Genomic DNA, 22,549 nt, shown 5'->3' with positions numbered 1-22,549 from the left:
CAGTTATGGAAGATTTGATAGTTATAAGAAGAACAGATAGTAAGAGGAAGGGAATTCCAGTGAAATGGAGCGAAAAGAGAAAAAGAGCGAAAACGCAAAGAACACAAGGGGCTTTAGGGACAGCAAGATGAAAAGTAGACTGGAAGCATATAACTCGAAGAGGAGAATTAAAGGAAACAAGGTATTTTGTAAAATACCTACATTTCAGACTACACTCAAATTCTGGCTTCACTTAACTTAGGTGTGTGTGATCCTGGGGAAATCACGCAATCTCTCTGTATTTTACACTTCATAATTAGGTGCCCCTAGATGTTATTGTGTTCACAGTGTGCACTATTTCAAAGAGTCACTATCATGGTGCAACAGACTCGTGTTGATCCAGTGAACCTTCATATTCACCATACAAAGTAGCAGATATTTCCCTCGGGCTATGTGACTGTGAGTATATTGGTAACATTTCCAAATGCTGTTGCACCCTGGCTCTGTCCTGCATACTAGAACTCTGTCACACCCACAATTAAATTAATAATGTGCCACAAAATGCCACAAACATACACGTTTGCGCTTCAAAATGTCATTGCTTAAGCCACACAATATCCCTTTCTATGATGCAGTATTCTTGGGGGGTTGGGTCTGTCTTTCACAACTAGATGCTGGGACCCAAACCTCCTCTTCACGGCCAGCTGGGAGTAGCCACAGTGTTCAGAGAGGCATTGTTGGGAGCGTGCAGAAGCTGGGATGGACTCAGGGCCAGAGGCCTCATTGCTCAGTCCTCACCAAGGAGAGGGGGGTATCATGCTCTATTCCCCCCAGCCAGGCCAGGAAGGCATGGTGGGGGGTATGCAGCATGGTGGTAAAGGGGCAGTGCAGGTGGAAGTTGACAGGAGGGTCAAAAGTGAAGGGGGGTGAATGGAATGAGAAGGGGAGAGCAGATGGGAAGGGGAAGTCGGCAGATGGATGTGTACACACTACTTTTTATCCTTCTCTTTGGGTCTTTGCTATTTTCTGCAGCTCAATTAGTGCACACATTCTATTGTTAGGGCATGAGTAGCTGGGATTCTCTCCTCAGACTCTTGCTCAGGGGAAGGGGGTGCCTAGTTTTCATTTTTCATGCTTTGGCAATCGTTTATTCTTAAGAGGAATAGGAGAATGGATGGAAGGTGAGAGGGATTGGGGACTGATGGAAGACAGTAGCGAATGGAAGGTAAAAGGAGCGCAGGCTTAGGAAAGGCGGCAAGGGAGCGGATGGAAGAAGAGAGGAGAGCATTATGGATGGGGTTACGAGACAGCCTGTGATTTTTGGAAGGGATGAGTGGATGAACGGGACAGCGGATGTCCGACTTGAACTACATAGGCCCTCAGATCTGGGAGCCTTCTCCACTTTCAAGGGCATTTCTCTGTGAAATGTCTATTTGAGAGTTTTAATGTCTCCATCATATATATATATATATATATATATATATATATATATATATATATATATATATATATATATATATCCTTATTCCACGGATGGGTGACGTCACACATGTCTCCTAAAACTCATGTCACTATCCCATTGAGTGATCCTGGGCAAATCATTAGGTCAACAAAACCTGGTGAGCTGAGTAGGCTGTTTCCAGCCAGGGTCATACCCTTAAACAGCACATTCCAACTATAGAAAAAGACAAATTTAAACCCATGAAACATTTTTCCCTAAAGTTCATCAGCTTCGCACTGGTCATAGCCATTAACTTCCCCCACCCTTATTTATTTATTTATTTGTATTTGTATAGCGCACTACAGCCCAAAGGCATCGACCCTAAGTCCTGCCTACCTAGAGCCTGCTATCAAACTTGCCCACTGGGCTCTGCGCCTTAAATCTGCCACTGCCAGCGTCCCCCGGTATAACCTGTGGTCCACTTTACTAATTCACTATGATAACTGTGGCGGTAGGCTGATCCAGCCAGTAACGGCAATACGGCCCTGTGTTAAGGACTTCTCTTTGCTCTAACGTCTAACCTATAACTTAGCCCGTACTGTTCTCAGGTGTTCGAGCCCCCCACCCCAGGCATTATTTCCTATGCTCCCTTACTTATGGGATACATTGTCTCGATATCAAGACCTCAAGCTGTTAAAATCAACAAACAACGAACCATAGCATTGTGTTAGGGTCCATTGAATATGATTGTTCCATACAAGCCTTGACAGGGACTTCACACAGGCATGCAGTTCTTGTTTGAAATAAAATGTCAAGTTTCTCCATTCCAGATGTAGCTACTCTGCTCCCATGCAGCTCACCCTCTACCATGCGAGGGTGAGGGTCACCGCTGCCTTGAGGGTTGCCAGCAAGTAGATGGATTCTCCACAGCCTACTTTTGTACTATGCAGATCAGAGCCAGAAATACTATCTGAAAATGGCAGAGCTGTAGTCATTCTTGATACTATTTTATGAGTATGTTAAAGGTATGCTCTGTATTGTTATGTCAGTTTCACTCTGGGAAGTGACCTAACACAGATGTATTATGAATTTCGCTTTAATGCAGGGTCCTTTGTTGTTACCTGTTGCTTGTATTGCTATTCTGTTGGTTTAATGGGCCGTGCCGGAATTATCTTGACTTGCTCCTCCTGTGTAGATCCACTTAAGTGCCTCCTAAAACAGTGTGCCCATTCCATTTTCATTAGACAGCATCAGGAAGTTCTCCTTGTCCACACTGCCCATCCCTCGCAACTTCCGGCCATGCATTCCGATCTCAGAATGCCGGGATTTGTGGTCTAGATTACATGCAGTCACTCTCTTGAGAGCGACTTCTTAGTGTCTTTCTCAACAAGATCAGTGGTTGAGCAGCAGTCACTCTGCAAGGGCCGCCTGTCCCCGCAGAGGCGTTTCACGTTATTTAGAGAAATCCCGCTGCGGCCTGCGCGCAATTAGTCTCCTGATCCTTTGCCAGTTTCCGTCAGATGGCTGTCTTGTTGCTGTCTTGTTTCTATGAACGTGTCACTAATTACAGGTTCCCGAAATGTCACGGTCGGGATCAATGCCAGACCTGAGAAAATCAATAGCCTCACGAAAGGGTATGCTTGCCCTGGACCTGTAAACTGATGTGTTATTTAAATGCCACCAACCGCTGATGCGGATTCCTAGCGCCTTATCAGACAGGATGGGGAGACGTGGCACTAGGAAATACTCCAAATATTTTGCAAAATAACAGGGCACAAGTGTGGTGTGGATGGTAACCTTCCCATCCTGGTATTCCACACCATGGTCCAATCAAAAAATGCGATCTTTCTTTTGGGCACAGATGTAGTTTAATTGGAAAAGAACCCATGTCCAGGAATTACATACATGTGCCACTGGAGGCTACAGGAGTGCGAATTTTACTTACATGAGGCACGGTTCACTTTTTTGCATAGATACTTGTTGTGGAAGGGTTAACATACACATTGATTCAGTAACCATCTGGGGATCAGCAAGGGCGCCTGGTAAGCAAGGTTGGGGGAATCCCCTCAAAGGTGACGTCTGCAGTACCATGGGAGTTGCAAGGCTGAGACGTTGGTTGGTTCTAGTATGGGGTTATTACCCTGCTCCACGGTCTGGTCTATAACGGGGGTAACGGTCTGGCAGACCGAGTTAAAGGCCGAAGCAAAGCGAAGAAGGGTTGGGGCTTGGGGGGGAAAAATGACTGTGGCGGCGGAGGTGGGGAAGATAGCAGGCTGGGGAGCCGGCGATCAGGCGGCTTGGTACTTGGACTCGATCAGGAGTATCAGCCCACGTTTCAAGCCTCCTGATTGGCCGTCTCCCACTCACAGGGTGCTAATAGATATTCACGTACAGACGTCTGCTGCCACAAGCAATCTGCTGAAGCACAGTGGGATGCCTTCAAGGTTTTGATCGGGTCTTCTAGGACTTCTTTGTGGGTTACCACATGTGCGTACTAAAAGGATGTAGCGCTTTCCTTAGAATTGCAAGGCTGGTTTTGTAGCTCTTGTCATGCATTTTGGATCTATAGCCTCAGGGTTTTTGTTGTTGTGAATGGATGCTGTGATTACCGAGCCCCATGACCTGGAAACATATAAGATCCTGGATGCCCTATCTCTGCCTCCTTAGGGGGACTACATGAACTATCTCATGCTCCAGCGATACATGAACATCCCTTAGGGGCCTACTAGATAGCCTGGATGGATGCAGAAAGTGAGGCGAACCTATCAATATTCACACATGACATCACTTTTCTGCACCCAGAGGGTTTGATTTTATAGAAGGGTTTGTGTGATACCAAATGCATGGGTGGAGATCACTTGCTACCTCATCCGAATGTGGACGACTCCTCATTTGCGTGGACGTATGGGTTCGTGCGCATGAGGGGAACTCTGCCGCACGCAGCACTGGTCCCATTGCAGGGCATGCACCTGCGGAAGTTCATCCTGCCTGGAGTGGCACTGTATGGTTGACTTACAGTGGCTGGTCTTCATTGGCCGGATCTACAGGAGACCCATGGACCATCTCCACTGCACATCTCCACTGCACCATCCGTGTGAAGCGGGTGGGCACAGCTGTGCATGCTGGAACCTGCACATCCTTTATCCGTTCACATGTGGATGTCACTTACCTGGTTGTATTATTATATCTGCAGGAAGGTGGGTTCTGTTGAAGTAGGAAGGCGCTTGCGTTTGATGGGTCATGATATGACATGATATGATTGGTTATTTATAACGCGCTTGATCCCCAGAGGTTTCTAAGCGCGGACTCGGGGATCAAACCTGTGTTGCTCCGTGTCGTCTTGCTTTCAAGGAGAGCACATTTCCGCTGAGCTATCCACCTACACTCAGGTGGTATATCCACAGTGTTATAAAGTTGGAAAATAATGAGTCCTCACACTATTGAAAAGTCTACGAGAATGGCACTATTGCACTCAGCGGCGCTTCAACATGAAAAGTAACTTTTCATATCGAACAGAAAGCCCCAGCGAACAAAAGTCGAGGTTTCTACATCGCCAACAGCCTCAGAAACAGAATATTGGCAACAAACCGCTTTCCTCTTGTTCTGAGCAGATCAAAATGCTGCCACGTGAAGGCCGCCCTGTGGGGAGAGGCGGCTACTGGCAGCAAGCGGGCCCTGCCATGCCAAAGGGCTTCACACACGAACAAGAGAGTCAGATGACAGCTAGCCACAGGAGGCGGGTCTCATCTGATCTCTGATCCTCTTTGACACTCAGGCCCTGGGTGCAATGCTTTGCTTTTGCCTTTAAGTCAACAAAAGGCAAAGTTAGCTTGCTCTGTCAGTCCACAAAGCGAGCTTCCGCCATCTCTTACATGCAGTAATTCCGCATTCTCTTACATCTCTTACATACATCTTACATACCCGGTTTACATTTATAACCCCTGCATTAAGTGCATGTTGTGTCTTCCGCACTTTCAGCGCGCGAGTCCTAAATAAAAAGTGCATGGACTGTAACGTAACGCACACTTTGGGAGGTGATGTCAAAGGAAAGGAACTTAGGTGGCATTTTAAGACGCCTTGCTGTTCAATTCATCTGGTTAATCCTAACAATAACAAGCATAGGCAACGCCAGTAGGTCAGACTTTGCAAATATCAAGGGTAAAGTCCAGGCAGGACAAACAAACACTAACCATCTACTTTTTCAAAACCACTGCTATTGGCTTTGCCGGTGCTTTCCCTTGTAAATTATCCATTGAAAGTTAACACCAATGCATCCTTTTCATAATGTCTAGGAGATTGGAAAACTCAAGAAGTGCAATTCAGCTTTATTCGTGCTTTATTTTCTATGAGCAGCACCTACTATGCATGCTCCATAAATCCAAGAAACAACCAAGAGGTGATGGCTGGAAGGTTTGGAATTAATCCTAACCTCTGGCAATGCTCTGGGCAACCCTCCGGACCATCGTTCTTCACCTGCCAAGCCATTACACAAGGGGAAAGATTATATGCAAATCAGGCTTGGTCCCACCCCAAAAGGGGCAGTCCAGCCCGAACTGCTTGGTCACATCCCTTCTGCACAGGACCACAAGCATCCCCAAACACGTTCCGGCCTTGTTGGGCCTCATCAGTGAGGAGTAACTTGCGTCTCTAGGTCCAGCAGGCACAGGACCCACTTCTGGGCATACCCGACTCACTCAGGGTGACTTACACAAAACAAAAGAGGTGATGGCTAGAAGGTTTGGAATGAATATTAACCTCTGGCATTGCTCTGGGCAACCATCCAGACCATCGTTCTTCGCCTGCCAAGCCATTACACAATGAGAAAGACCATATGCAAATCAGGCATCGTCACACAGAAGCTATGAGTACTGTACAGCCAATAATCTGGCTAAAGCAGGCGAATCCATGGGGAAGAAACCTGAAGAGGCCGTCCACGGGAGATCAGACAACATGGCAATGTCATCAAATATAATCATGTGGTATGCTGAGGCCAATGAGACATCATCTAAGTGATGGCTGCATAACTCAAATTCTTCTGGTATAAAGAGCTTCTTTCTTGCGCGAATGAATCAAAACCATGCTTCAGCAAACTTCGAACGGCACAGTGTCGACAACGTGCTTGCATTCATGCACCGCCTTCTCGCTCGCTCTCAATAGACGCTCTTTCTCCTAATGTCTTGCAATCAGCACCAGGTATTTGGATATTTGGTGGGTTTTGTACATGGCATGTCAAGTCAGACCCTGCCAGTTGTGTTGAAGGTCAGTACATATTGAGGAAGCATTGTACAAAAGAGTTGAAAACGGAACTGCTATTCAACTTTCGTTATTGACTGAATTCTATCATTGATTTTTTTTTTTTTTTGCCTTTAATTTTGGCAGCATGCTACCTGAATCCTGCAGACACTATTTGGCAGTCTAAAGATACAAGGCGGTGTTCTACAGGGTAACAGAAGTAGAGAGCCGTGGTCAGCCTGCTTTCAATTGTATCCAACAGAATTCAATTCTGTTGACTCAGGACATCTCAGGTTAAATAGCGATGACTGCAGAAATTAAAAGGCAGCGCACAAAACGCTTACTGAGGCACAGCGGACCCATAAGTAGCCCATTAGTCTGATCAAGTGAGCCACTAAATTTTCATTTGTCAATATCGCTTAGGCTCTTGATTAATATACATCCTTTTCAATACAGCTGAAGCCGCCCCAGATACCCGTGTGTAGTCCAGTGTCATATCGCTGAGACTTCCCTGCACTTCTTCAGTCTGCTTTCTGAGCTTGCCTTGGGTCTATATTGCTGTAAAGACTGTTTCATCTTCATTCCTTTATTGTGGCCCCCAGGCCTTGCCAGGAGACTGGTTTTCCATGGTGAAACATTTCAGAAGGTTCCCCCCATGAACCCAAGTGTTGTACCGAGGTAGCCCTATTATCTGGATGTCTGCTCATCCACCTATACATGTCTCTCTGAAACCAAGAGGCAAATATGTGGCCCACGGCCAAGGCCCTTTGGCGCCATTTTCCTGTTGCAATGAGAGCAGATATTACGTGTTTCTGGACATTAAGTCACCCCTAGTGTTACTCTGCAGGTGGTGTCACAGGCAGTGGCCTAGGTGTACATTACTGGAACACTTGCCCTACTAGAACCGAGTGTAGATGCATAACGCAAGAACTCCCCACACACAGATCCACTCATTTTGACTTGTTCAGGTTTGTGTGTGTGTGTGTGTGTGTGGAATGGAGGTCCTGCCCGGTTGGTGGACCACTTTAGAAGTTATGCATTTGGGGGCTTTGCCATGGCACCCTGAGGCAGAGACGATGCCTCTTGCACTCTGCCCCTTGCAGGCTCCTGTTCAGCTCGAGTTACTGGCCAGGAGTTTAGGTGTTTAGCGAATGGTGTCATGTTGCATTGCCACTTCACTGAAATCATTAGGGAGGGAGCCATACCTACCGGTCGTTTCCGGATCCATAGACGATAGTATTTTTAGAGGTATTGCCTTTCACAGGGGTCTGCAAATGTTCTCTCCAGATGTTTTAGGATACCACTCCCATTGGCTCCTGCCAGCAGACCAATGGTGAGGGATCATGAGTGTTGTAGTTCAAAACATGTGACGAGCTAAAGCTTGCAGACCCTGGCCTTAGAGCTCTGCGTTTCTCATTTTACAATGCAGATCGGTCTAAGATTTCAAATTTAAAGAGACGCCTTCCTGCTGTTGCACGACACAGAGCCGCAGTGCTTGTCAGGAAGCGCGAGAGAATGGTAACGAGAAGGCGTGGCAGGTGAAATCCCGGAAAAACCTTTGCACGTCCCCTAATCACTTACATTGCTTTAATTGCTCCCTGAGACAGATCCCTGCTGTCACTTGCGGTTCCTTAAACAGTGCAGTGCCGGATCCCCAGGCACAGAGCTGTGAGAGTGATTATCGCCCGCTGCTGCCAGGGCGGTAGGCTGCAAGGCCAAGCTGCTGCTGTTGCTTGGCTCTCCGCGGCTTTCCGTGGCCATCAAGGAGGTGCAACCCCTGGGCTTCAGCTTAAAAGGGTAGTTCAAATAACAGTCTTAGGGCCTGAGTCACAGAAGCGTTTGATAGTGGTGCAATCCCATTGGAAATCGCTCTGTGAATTCGGCCCTTAATGCCATGATGATCTACCTGAATGACCCCAGCAGCACTGCCCAAACCTGCTTCCCACCTACTTCCCCGTTTTCTTTTCTTAGCACCACAGACTCAAGTCCTAATAGCCTGGGGTCTTCAAACTATTTGGACGGCCCCCTGAGGTTGGGATGGGGGTCAGCTAGAGAACATCCAGTGGGGACACCAGACTCTTTAAAAAGGCTTTACAGTGACTGCTTTTAATAGAAAAAATAGAAGTAGCTCTGGCATTTGGAACGGTCCAGCAAGAAAATGTTTCAGTCTCAGCATAAGATTTTCTGGATACCTCTGCCTTAGACTAAGGCCCAATAAAAGCCTCAGTAGCGGAAGACCACTACGCTTGCAGCTGACACAGTACAAATGACTGTTTACATCCTTACAACTCAACAAGAACATTATAGATAAGTCTCACACATAATGATTCCTATTGTCTGTCTGTCCGTCTGTCTGTCTGTCTGTCTGTCTGTCTGTCTGTCTGTCTGTCTATCTATCTATCTATCTATCTATCTATCTATCTATCTATCTATCTATCTATCTATCTATCTATCTATCTGTAGGGCTGGCTATCTATCTATCTATCTATCTACCTATCTATCTATCTATAGGGCTATCTATCTATCTATCTATCTATCTATCTATCTATCTATCTATCTATCTATCTATCTATCTATACATCCATCCATCCATCCATCCATCTATCTTATCCTGGTAGCTTCCAAGCTCTGCAATCAAGTATTACTATTACACAACTCCATGGTGTTTATGTGATCAATCTCAGAAAGTGCAAACTTTGAGTTGACTCCACCCAGTCTGAAACACAGGACCGGAATATTGCACACATCATTCTTATCTGCAGCCAAGGCATAAAAATACATAGTAATAAGATGGGGCGGGGGCTGTAAAACCATCCACACCAAATAAAGAACTTGATTGATGGACAACAAGGGAAACCATGCTTCCAGGGTGAAATAGCGGAAATCAGACATTGATTATGAATTTTTGGGTGGCTGCCGCAGAAACCTGCCGAAGTGCCCCTGAACTTATATAAAAGGAGAATAAAATCTTGAGGAAAGGTGAACCACACACAGTACCCACCCCCCCATGCCTAATTTATTTATAGAATTGGGTACAGCAAAAATGAGGATATCTTACAAAAAAAGAAAAAAGCTTATTAAGCTTTAGACAGAAGATGCAACTCAAAACCAATAGTTATATTTGAGGGATCGGGTTTACCCTATCAAGGTAGCTAGGGGGACCTGGTCCTGGCTCTTGCTGAATCTCCTGCTGAATCTCCTATTTACAGGGATATTGGAGTAAAAGCCGAATATGTTTGAATTTTCAAATCAAACCAAAAATATCTTGCTTATAATCAGTCTGACTGAAGCCTTTCCCCCCGGAGGTGTCCTCCATGTTAATGAAGGCTGCAAAAGTACACATTTTCACAGCGGAACACAAACTTTTTCTACCTCGTGTGACATATCCAGGAAATGTGTCCCTTCGCCCAAAGGCAGAGTCACCCCCTTTGAGACTAGGGAGGTGAGTCGGCTTGTATTGATACCCCGAGGGGACAGGGCAAGTGGGATCCCACAGGTGGTGACTCTCCCTTAGATGACAAGGAATCCCTAAGCAGGTTTTTACTCATCCTCCTTCAAATACAGAATTCCATTTGTTAGCTGGTCATATAAGGATTGAGCAGGGCAAATATGTGGTAGGCTCTTTTGAAATAGCTGGTGTGGCTTCAGATCCTTTAAGAATCCCAGCATTATGTGAACCAGAGAATCGACAGGCTGTCCAATCTGGGCTGAGCCTGACGCATAAAGAGGACGGATGAGCAACAAGGAGAGAGAACCTCCCGTGTAATCAGCCTCAAAGGGAGGAAGTCCTGAAGAGTCAATCGAAGGCAAAGGAAATTGTGCAGAGTAAACCAGAGGTGAAGCTCATCCTTTGGAGTCAGCTGTCAGAAGAGACGTTCTCGTGAGAGGAAAAGACCCACGAGGTATCCCGACACAGGAGGCTTGCTATGCTGCTGATCCACAAAACCCATAGAACTCTGCTCTCTCCGATGCGGCAGAGAGAAGGAGACACTCAGCCGCAGGAGAGGAGAAGCCCAGACCACGCCAGATGTGGCAAGCCAGCGCCCGCTGAGAACCAAGCGGGAGTTCAGACAGCGTTCCTTGCCAATCGAGGAGACCGGCCGGCAAAAGAATACTGCTACAGCAAACCAAGTACATGGTTGTCACAGGGAACAGGGAGGAGGGCGAGGAGACCCGGCCAAAGCCCAAGAAGGGCTGAGAGACAGAAACAAGAGACCCCAAGACAGGGTGGTAGATGAGATACCCCAAGCTGGGGTGGGGGAGAGGAAAACCCAAGTTGGGGCACGAAACCAGAAACCCCAGGGTAAGGTGAGAGTAACAAGACCTCAAGGCCGGGTAGAGGAAACAGAACCCCAAAGCAGGGTAATGTCGCAAAGCAGGACATGAGAAGTGAGTCCCCTAAGAGGGAGAGAAGGAAACAATATCCTCAGGTGGGGTGAGAGAATCAGTAGCTCAAGACGGAGAGAGAAGCACGCAAACCCTAAGTGGTCAGAGAGAAACTGTATTCCGAGGCTAAATAACTACAGCTCAACTATACGTTTCAAAGGCTGTTCTTTCAGGAGAAAAGGAAGAATAAGGAGACACTTAAAACTGTACAATGAGGCACATGGCCTGAAAGAGGGCCACCAAAAAAGAAGACTAAAGAGAGATTGTCTTTCACTGTATAATCGGGCATTTGGCTTGTGAAAGGCCAGAGAGACATTTAGGGCGGGGGTCAGAAACCAGCCATCACATCCAGGGGGAGAGAAAATCCCTTAGTATTAGTGGTAAGGGACATTATTTAGGGGAGATTAGGTTTGGACAGAGAACTGAATGCTGTTGTAAGACATCCTGACAAGCACCCTTTTGTTATTTTCCTTTGAGAAATGGCAAAGAACACCTTAGATGTTTGGGACAGGACAGGCCTTGTTTCCTGTTGGAAACCTCTTGTTTATCTCCTGAGTCTGACTTACCACACTCATCATAGCCAAACAAAGCTCAGGTTATAAACAAAAATGTACTGCAAATTTGGATAATACTTTGTAAATCACAGCCAATTATTTATCTATGGTGTATATATTTTCATCTGGAAAGCACAGTATGTGATGCTAAAGTTGATATTGTTGCATACTTCCATTGTAAATAGAATATTTGACTTCAAAAGGCCAAGGATCTGGGATAACCACTGTGCACTCTATTATCAAATCATGAACCCCATGGACATTAAAAACTGGGTGCAAATGACGGATGCAATGTAGGAGCATTTGCTACAAGATCTTAAATTTGCAATTGCTAAGTATGCATGGGATGACCCTTATGGAATAGGGGCTGCGTCCTCACCCTCCGACAGGTGTATGCAGTAATGTCAGCTGTGCAAATAATCGCGGCAAAAATGCTGTGGTTTGACCCAGTAAAGGTGTACCCCGTTATACCATTTAAGCGGAGCAGGGGTTGCGGTGGTGTCCCCCCGCTCCGCTTAAATGGTATATTGGGTCTGGGGGTTGCGGGGGTGTCCCCTGCATCCTTTACATGGGTTGCAGCGGCAAAACCACAGCCTTTTTGCCACGACTTTTTGTGTAAACTGCAATTTTTGTAGCGATTTTAACACATGGGACCCCGACAGGCCTTAGACTTTGAGTCAGTGTATATATATGTATGTATGAAATAGGTGACATCTAAACAAAGAGGACACGTTCTCATAAATTCAAGATCTCGGGTGCCCCCAGACTCACAAAGGTGAAGTTTCCCACTATCCATGCTTTGAAGGACCCTCTGATACACAATGATATGGATACGCTGTTATCATCTGACAAGGAGCCATGGGGATGCGTCTGCATGGATGTACGTACAGGCTGCACAGCCCCTGCAGCCTTGCATCAATATCTTATGAGCCAGAGGCAGGGCACAAGCAGAAGATGAAGACATGGACGGCTTCTCTGCTGAATCTGTGATTCTCACATCATCCTCCACCCTATAACAAGTGTGAGAAGCTCTTGTAGTCCATGATATGTTCTCGGCATTCAGAAACTTGCACTCCTGTCTTTATAACGAGAAAACACAAACTACAAGTACCACAATGCAAAGAAAACTCATGACTTAGATGAACCTCGCATCTCTGACATGGGGCAGCATGGGATCTCTGGTCTCGGAAATACATGAAAACAACCATTTCACACACTTATATCGAAGATCTTGCACATATAAAAAATGGCTTCTTACCTGCAGCCGTCTGCATGTAGCCAGCTAAGGTGCAGAGCCTCCGCTCGCAGAGCCCGCTGGGAAGGAACACAGTGATAATCGCCAAGAGGGAGCTGATGGCCAGAAGGGCGCACCCACCGGAGCAGAGGACAGCACTGGTCTGGAGTAGCAGAGAGAGAGAAAAGAGCACAGGGATCATTAACAATAGGCCAGGTCATTGGCGTCCAGATCCAGGCTTAGCTTCATATTAACATTAAACAATTAAAGGCTTTGACAAAAGATTAAGGAGCAGTCTACCAGACCCTGCTTAGTGAATGGCATTCATCTTCCTTTCTAAATACCATTGCTCCCTCCAGCCAAGCAACTTTGATATGTATTGCTTTATACATGAACACTGTGGGGAGGCAGCCATTTAAACTACCCAGTGCGTTTCTGATTTAAAAAAGGTTGTGTTTACTCAGGAACCTCAGACTATCTCCAGTATGTATATAACTAAAGTGATTCAGAAGTCGTAGGCCAAATCCAACCTTCAAAAGTGGAAAGCGTAGATTGAACCAGAAAGCGTGCTGGCTCGGGAGGATAGCTCACGGGCAACATGCTCGCCTTGGAAACAAGACGACATGGAGCAACACAGGTTCAATCCCTGGGTCCGCGCTTAGAAACCTCTGGGTATTAAGCGCGTTATAAATAACCTATGATATCACCATTCTCCCTGTCTTTGAAGATGATGCCTTCTCCTCAGATCAGGGGCGTGCAACCTTTGACTCTCCAGATGTTTTGGACTACAGCTCCCATCAACCCTAGCTAGCATAGTTAATTGTGGGGGATCAAGTAGTTAGGGTGTAAAACATCTGGAAAGCTGCAGATTCTAGACCTCTTTCCCAGCTGGACCTGCTTAGACTCAACTCAGAGGTGGTGGCTCAGGTGTCCAGGGGCAGCACCTTGAGCCAAAGGGTCATGGCTAGACTGTGAAATGTAGGAAGTGCCCGCAATCGGATGGCAGGGCGAGGGAAGAACAGTGACATCATGCCACTGACTCTACCCACATCTAATGGGTATGTTCCCTATGCTCCCTACAAGCTAACTCGGGATGCTGAAGCGCACATGAGTCACACAGATGCCCACAGTTAAACAGCTGCATGTCGATATTTAGGCCAGATGTTATCATGAGCATTTTTTGCAAATACTTACCTTGCCTAACCTCATTTCGTGCCACACCTTTTCTGGAATCAGTGGTTCAAGGATTGCCCCTCGTGCTGTGCTTATTCCATGGTGGCTGTGGCTGAAATCATTTCAAAAGCAAAGATCAACAATAAACTTGCTTGAAGCATCTAGTGCAGGATTGTGGCAAATTTGGAGGCCAGTCCTGCCCTCAGCGGTCACTTGAGGGCTGTCAAGCCTATGTTTAGACTGACGTTTAAGGAGTCGACACATGATAGTTGCCTGTTCTTTGGATTTTAGGACGTTTAATAAAACATAAGCTGAGCTGAGGGCCGAAGTCTCTCCGATGGCCCAGTCAAACCTTTCTAGATCCGGGACTGCCGTCCAGAAGCCATGAGAAAAGAGCCCCCCTGAAAGCCTAAGGCTGCAGCCCAGTCCTCCCCTCTTAGGAGGAAGTGGCTGGCTTCTTAGCTTGAGCTCTATGGCGTATAGCAATAGCTAGCATTCATCCAAGAATATGTCTGTTCAACTGTGGGAGTTGTGATCAGATTCCCGATAGCCAAACACCCTGGTCTATCTGGCCTTCTTACACCATCTTTGTATTTATGGGTGATTCCCTTGCAGGGCAGAGGGAGAAGGCAGTGCTGGACTGTGGCAAAACAACCAGTGTAATGCAAGCAAACCTGCCCACGTTTGACCACAGAACCAGTCCACACTGGTCGGTTGGGGCAACCATTCAGGAATTCCCTATTGCCCCATGGGCCAGCCCCCAAGTGTGCTGTGGTGGCTTCTGTACCGGCACTCGTTACTAGTCCTGTGGTAACACCAGAACTTATCTGTGTTCTGCTCTGACATATTACACATGTAGAACTGTTTAGCTGCCCCTTATTTCTTGGCATGATGGAATCAGGGGAGTGTGAGCGACAGATTTTATTGAATGCGGTCATTATAGAACAAGCTGCCTGACAGCGATGTGGCTCTTTATCGTATGTGGATTTTCTATTTATCCAATACACTGCCAGGTCCAACAATAGTGGGCTCCTATATTTCATTAGTACATGAGGTTCCGGGAGATCTCTGTCCAGGGCTTTCTTATCCTGCCCCTGATATCGAACCTGCATACAATCTCCTCCATGGGGTTTTACTTTAATGAAGGCAGCAAGGGGTTTGGCAGTTAAAAAGGACATGGGTCAAAAGGAAATAAAATGGCTTTGATTGAGTCAGAACCTCTAGACACCCCTTCTATTTATTTATATATTTGTTTATTTGAGCATTTGAAACAACGCACCAAGCCCTCTGGCATCTGGGCGCTAATTGCATGGGTACAGTTACATGGGTGGGAGCAAATCAAACCATTAGTTAAACAAGTGGGTCTTTAATTTTTTTTTCTGAAGAGTTGGTAAGACACCTCAGGGTGTTAATAGGGTGGGAGATTGTTCCAGAGATTGGCCACAGCAGTGGGGAAGCTTGAGCTGCCAGCACGTCTCCGGCTTAATCTGGCTGTGAGTAGTAACTGGCTGCTGGAAGATCTGAGTGGTCTGGCTGGCGAGTATTTCTTGATCCTCTGGATGAGGTAAGTCACGGCTTTGTTCGCTAGTCAGCAGTGTGTAATTGTGAGGATTTTAAATTGTATTCTTTCCCGAATGGGGGGGGCAGTGGACTGAGCACCTTAACTCTAAGATGTGATCAGATTTGTTCAAGTACAGGGCGGCTCTAAGGGCATTGTTTTGAATGACCTCGAGCCTGTTTAGGTTTTTGTCTGAGGGCCCAGAAAGTAGGGCGCAGCAGAAGCCTAACTTGCACAACACAAGAGCATAGGCAACTGAGAGGCGGTTGGTGTTGGATAAGAAAAGTCTGCCTGCTCATATATGTTTTGCTGTGTAGGCTGTTGAAGAAGCGATGTTGCTGATTTGGCGGGTCATATTGAGAGAGGCGTCAAGGTAGATACCCAATGTTTTGACTAATCTGGAGACAGGGGTATTGTGGCCATCTATGGAGAACAGCCGCTAACCTGTGTCAAGGTTTGAGAGACGGGATGAGGGACTAACTAGGAGCAGCTCGGTCTTCTCGTCATTAAGACATAGACTGTGTTGGACCATCCATGTTTGGATGATTGCGTAGATGGCATTTACAATGGTGCAGTCCTAATCATAAGAGCCTGTCAGGGGGATGAGTATTTGAGTGTCATCCACGTAATTCGTGAAGGAGATACTCAGGGAGTCCAGGTAGTCGAACACAGGTTTTGTATAAATATTATAGAGTGTAGGGGAGATGAAAGAGCCTTGTGGGAAAAGACTCGCAAGGTTCTGTTTTCGAGGAAGGAGGCAACCCAACTGGTTGCTTCTGGGGAAAAGTGTGCGATTGATGACAGGTGATGGCAGATGGTCTCATGATCTACCAGATCGAATGCAGCAGAGAGATCAAGCAACATAAGGAGGGAGAGTTTTCCTGCATCATTGGCATTGTCTAGTTGATTCATGAGGTCAAGGAGGGCCGTTTCAGTTCTGTGACCAGGGCGAAAGCCGGATTGGCGGGGGCTGAGGGTGAAGTGATCTTCCAGAAAGGCTTGCATTTGGGTGTAAGCAATTCTATCTAGGATGTTCAGAAGGAATGGGACGGTGGTGATGGATCGATGATGGCAGGATCCAGTGAAGGTTTTTTTTAACAATGGGGTGATCCAATATTCCATAAGACAGGAGGGCACAGTGTTGGAGGCAAAGGAGGCTTTCACAATGGTTGTGATGAGGGGGGAAAGTGGTGCCAGGCATTGTTTGACTATGGTGGCAGGACAGATGTCTCCTTTGCACCGTGAGGGCTTGAGGCCCTTCACCAGGTTGGCTAGCTCAAGTTCGGTGATGGCAGAGAACTGGAAGAGCTGTAAGTGTGCGGGGGTACATTAGCTGGGGTTTCCAGGTGGCTGATGGGAAAGTTGTGAGCTTTGAACTTAATTTTGCATCATAATTGTGAGATCTTTCTGGTAAGGGCATCTTGAATGTTGCTGCACCAGGTATTGACTTTGTTGATGGTCGAAGGGGGTTCGAGTTCACAGAGATGGTGAACAGTTCACATGAGATTGAGGTGGCTTCTGATATTCTGCTGTTGTATGAGGCTGCCTTGGTGGCTAGTATAGATTGTTTATATATGTTAGACTGTCCTATGACTAGTGCTTTGTTAGAGGCACTTGGGTCCTTCTGCCATATAGTTTCTGCAGCTCTCTTTTTTGCTCGTAGGGAGCAGATATGTATGGTATACCATGTGTTTTTGCGGTTAGTGTTTTTTTCTTTATGCATTCTGAGGTGGGATAAGGATTCCACCTCAATGAATAATAGGGAATGGTACTGGTCTTCTAGGGAGTCAACATCATTGTTTGTCTGTGTCTTGGCTGTGAGAAGCGGGATTAGTCGCTTGCTTGTGAGGGTCCGTGTGCTTCGTGCAAAAGTAGGCAGTGGCCTGGTCAGTGTGCTTCTGTGGAATGGGTAGGTTGAAAGTTACAGCGTGGTGGTCTGTCCACGAGTAGGCAGTGGCCTGGTCAGTGTGCTTCTGTGGAATGGGTAGGTTGAAAGTTACAGCGTGGTGGTCTGTCCACGAGTAGGCGATGTTAGAGGTGATTGATGTGTTACAGTTATGATCGAGTAGCCAATCGAGTATGCAGCTTGGGACTGTATGGGGTCTGTAATCCATTGAGTGCAGCCTAGGGCGGCACAGGCTTTAGCCAAGGCGGAAGCAGGTGTATCTATCGGGTCGTTGTAGCAAAGATTCAAGAACTCCCGGAATTATGAGCTGGGTATCAGGCTTGAGGGTGATGCTTATGGCTTGGAGGAGGTGGAAGAGGGACCCGGTGGGGCTGCACAGGAGAAGCAATGTTATGGAATGATTGGGCGAGGTAGTGAGTTTAGTGGTTAGAACAGGAAGGGAGGTGGGTGATGGAGATCTGGTGGAGTGGGATAGAGTCCTTATATAAAATTACTACCCCCCTGTCTGTTCTGTCTTTGCTGAGTAGGGCATAACCTGAAGGGATGGCATTGGAGAGTGTTGGGCCGGCAGTAGGACAGGGCCAGGCTTCAGTAATGGCCAGAGTCGATATCATTTGAGGTTATTAGGTCATGGATGTCAAGGACGTAGGCAATGACCGATCTGGCGTTGATCAGGGTGAATTTCACTGGGGGAGGTGCATGGGGTCTTTCTTTGGAGTTTTGCATTATGCAGCAGATTCCTTAGGTGATGTAGAGGGCTTTGGGTGAAGAGTAACCTGTTTGGGTACAGAGGCACACAAATGCATTCCGTGTGTTGAGGTTGGCGGGAAGTGGCTTGTGGTGGCATTGGTGAGCATGGGCGCATGAGTGGCAGTACTTGTGAGCGTGGGCGCATGATTGGCAGCACTGGTGAGCTTGGGCGCATGAGTGGTGGCACTGGTGATCTTGGGTGCATGAGTGGCAGCACTGGTGAGCGTGAGCGCATGAGTGGCAGCACTGGTGACCTTGGACGTATAGTTGGAGGGGCTGGTGTACTTGGGCACAAGGGTACTGAAATTGGCATGGGTGAGCTAGCGTTGTGCACGTTGGTGATGTGCAGCGGTGTGGGCCTGGTGAGTGCAGCACATGTGGGGGTGTCGTGGTTGCTGACCAGGTGGAGTGCTGGGAGAAATGGAGTGGGTGAGGGCAGAGGTTGGGAGCAGAGAGAAATTGCGTCCGAGGCACCATGGGAAATTGACTCCATGATCCTGTGGGTATGTAATTAATGAGCTTGGTTTGAGATGAAGGGCACTTGGGAGGGTGTGTAGTGCACATGCACAGTGGCTGTCTGGGCAACGTACATTTGGAGAGGAGGCAGGAAGGGTGTAGGTGCTGGCAAGGTGAACGGGTGTTGATGGGGGAAGCATTGTGCGTTAGAGGCACAAGTGTGAAATAGGTTAAGCATGGGCCTGTGGGGCAGCATGGGGACTAGGTGTAAATACGGAGCAATGACTTTACAATTGTGCATAGAAGCATTAGCTCTTTCTCTTCTTACCTTCTTGTGCGGGTATGCGGGGCGCATCACAGGTAGTCTGTTGATGGCTTTATCGGTTGAAGGATGAGCGGATGGGCACAATTGAGCTTTTGGCTTGTGGGCAATGCATAAGGGGTCAGGGTGGGGGCAATTACAGGCCATGCTGGGACAGGCAAGGACAGGAATGGCGAGCCTTGTAGCAGGGCCTTTGAGTCTGGCCTGCTTTGCCTCCCAGCTCCGTGGGGACAGCTGCTTTGATGCTTTGATGCTTCCATCCACCAATCAGAGGGCAGTGTTGTGCCAGGCCCTCTAGAAATCCTACTGAGAATTCTGTGCTCTGACTCCCTCCAAGACCTTCAGTAGCCACTGGGCGGGATGGCTTATGAGTTGATCGACTTGAGGAGGGTCTATTCGAGAAAAATAAGCTGTCCTCCATCTGGTGTTTGCTAAGCATCCCCCAATGCACCAGCCACAAGAATGATCTCTAATAGGGGTGGAGCATGCACACAGGTGTCTGTGTACAGTTGTCTGTATTCCTGCAAGTTGTCTTGGGATGAATATGCTATGTATAAAATAGCCCCCCTCTATAAGACAAAGATCATTTTCTTGAGTGAAAGGTTTGCATTTGAGATAATTTGCAAGCCTACAATACATTGTGGTGTGCGGCTGTGTGCAGTCTGCTTTCAGTGTTTATCCACTTGGAGGAGTGTCCATCTTAAAGCCTGCACCCGGCGTGGTATGCACGCTGTGTGCGACTGTGTGCAGTATTGCTGTACTCCATGTTGCAACAAGGGCTGCAGTTGACGTAACGACTCTTCCTTTTAAAAACAAAATCAAGGCACTCCGAAGTCAAAGTCTTTTTTGTGATGGTAGTTTTTTTAAATCGAGTACGTTTATCAGACTTATTTCAGAGTATTATTCCTCCTCGTTTTTTACAAGTGATGATATTAGGATTGTTGATATATGTGAAAATATCCGTTATGCTACCTCCCTTATCTTTTTTGGGCGGATAGTGCCTTGACGTACATCATGGACTATTGTGCTTCAATTAACCGTTTGGGTTAATTCAGTTTGGGAACTGAAGGTGAACTTCCACTGATGGCTACTGGTTGGCGCTGTGACATGTGTGACTTGGCTCAAATTACCTATTCTTATGTACGTGCGTGTGTGTGTGTGTGTGCGTGTTTAATCAAAATAAAGTTGCATCAGTGAAATGTGAAATGGTCAAATGGTCACTGACGCTCTCTTGTTGATCATGATCTATATATATATATATATATATATATATTCTAAGAACCACCAAGCACTGCATCGGTGTAGAAAAATCGCACTCACAGCTTTACAAACCGTGATTTCCAATGAGAAAAAATAGCAACACGAACATCACGGTCCAACCAATGTGTCAATAAAAATATCTTTATTCCATCATTTCATTAAAAATCATTGTTCAGTCATAACCCAGAAATGTATTAGGGAGACAAAAAAACCTGACGCGTTTCGCCACTCCTGGTGGCTTGATCACATAATTATTGCATCAACATCCTTCATTAAGTAGTCACTACCTATTGCCTTGGGTTACCATAGAAAGCGGACTGTTGTGCTTTTTTCTTAATCCTCCCTCCTCTCTTTCAGTGCTTGCACCATTGTTTATACAGAAATCATTGCAAATACTCCGCCATCTTGTGATGTTGTCACAGAACTTTTTACAGGCATTGTGATATCTCATAAATGCAGAAACCATTTCATAAAGCACACTATGTTGTTTAAATACAGAGAAAGTTTGACCATCCTTAATTGATAGCATTATATCTCTATTGTAATTTAACACAATTTCGATCCCTAACACCACATTGTAATTCTCTTCATACTATGTACAAAACGTGTAGGTACGAATTAGACTATGGATTACCGACCTATATTTGGAAAAAGGGTGCATTAGGTATCTCGCTCATTTTTGTATGTGCTACCTAATAATTATACTGTGCATAGTGAAAAAAGAAGTCACTCTAATTTCATTTCTGCATTTGGTTTTGCACATATTTCATTTTCTAGGGATATAGTACTTATTCTCTTTGTTAATTGTCCACTATTGCCTAATCATATTGTCCCGGATTTAGTACTGATTATCATACATTCGCAAAATAAGGTGCATAGTGCATCGCTGTCTATAAAATGACCAGCTAAAACATGCATATTGCTAAAGTGCAAAGTGCCTAGCAGCATTGATAAAGTGCAAATTGCTAAAGTGCATGGTGCCGAGCAGCATTCCTAAAGTGCTAATGCCCATCCATCAGTAATCCGGGAACTGATGCTTTTATTTTATTTCATATCAGTCTTTTTCTTCTACTATTTAAGAGATTCCAGATCATAATCTTCCTAGAAGCTTTTAATGTCTTCCTATTTCATGACTACATCTGAAACAGGCTGTACCTTGTAACCTTTGGCAATGTATGTGAAACTGAACAATTATTAAAAACCACATCTAGAAAAGGTTAAAATCCGTAGGAAAGAAAACCAAGAGAAATACCCACTTAATTAGAAAAAAAGCTCTGCATAATTTTTACCAATATACCTAATTTAGCCACCACAAATCTTAACATTTGTTTCAACTCGTGGCTCTTAAGTACATCGCAAATGATTTTCCCTCTTCCCCGCATTCTTTTTCTCATTTTGGAGGAAATTGTGGAGAGACATATCCTGCTTTATATAAATATTAAAGGGCCTGGGGTAGCGGCCCTGTAGTTATGGTTCAGTTGCTCAACCCATACAAAGAGCACTCTTTTGGACAGCTTATAACTTTGCCCCTCCCTAGATGAACCCTCACAAAACTTTGCAAACAAAAGTATATGGCCCCATCAGATTGTTTCTATTTTCTTTTGTTTTGTTTTTTATTTAGCTGAGTGAACTCAACTTTTTCAAAACATTTACATTTCCAAATGTACACATTTCCAAATGTACACAGCATCATAAATCTAAAGGTAGAAAAGGAAGGAGATAAAAAAGAGAAATAAAAGAAGACCCCAAAGAACATAAAACATATAAAACATGTTGTCCATATAAAATTCATATAACAATAAACAGAGCCATATTAAAACAAAAGCTTCAACACAAGACTGTAGTTGTTCAATGGTGCTTATACTACTGACAATCGATGTCATTTATCTATACAGAGGTTGTTAGAAAGCTACCCCAGGATCTGCTGTGTAGTGAATAAGCTGATACATAGTATCCTCATAAAGGCAACTCATTTTCTCATGAGCCCTAAACAGCCACAGAGTCAGTTGCAGCACTTACATTTAAAGCATTCATGAAATTAAAGGTCGCAACTCGAATGCTCATAACTTTAGTGGTCAGAATGTTTGGCCATCTATTTTATGGGGACATCAGACCAAAATAGGTCATATGTTTCCAGAAAAAGTTTGCTCTCAAATTCATGAGGGCCGGGCATTCCACTATTACATGCTTTAGGGTTTCTCTGACAGATATGTCAATACAATATCTACAGTAGTTATCTTTTGCATTAATAAGATTCCTTCTTGCCAAGACATCTTGAGTTAAATATAAATTAAAACG

The 22,549-nt window shown here is 45.8% G+C and overlaps 1 protein-coding gene across 2 annotated transcripts in view; it reads right to left on the bottom strand.

Moving 5' to 3' along the window:
* LOC138488307 (LHFPL tetraspan subfamily member 7 protein-like) overlaps positions 1 to 22,549 on the bottom strand; it is a 941,289-nt gene that overhangs the window by 539,361 nt on the left and 379,379 nt on the right. For both annotated transcript variants that reach the window (XR_011274633.1, XM_069615191.1), the window contains exon 2: positions 12,851 to 12,989. Coding sequence is in view for 1 of the 2 variants with exons in the window: in XM_069615191.1 (XP_069471292.1) it covers positions 12,851 to 12,989 (139 nt within the window). In the remaining variant the exon portion in view is untranslated. The remainder of the gene's footprint in view (positions 1 to 12,850; positions 12,990 to 22,549) is intronic.

The sequence above is a fragment of the Ambystoma mexicanum genome, chromosome 9, assembly GCF_040938575.1.
Source record: "Ambystoma mexicanum isolate Mex_15411 chromosome 9, UKY_AmexF1_1, whole genome shotgun sequence".
NCBI lineage: Eukaryota > Metazoa > Chordata > Amphibia > Caudata > Ambystomatidae > Ambystoma > Ambystoma mexicanum.
Note: the sequence above shows the minus strand (reverse complement) of the source record. Positions and strands in the feature narration are given on the sequence as shown.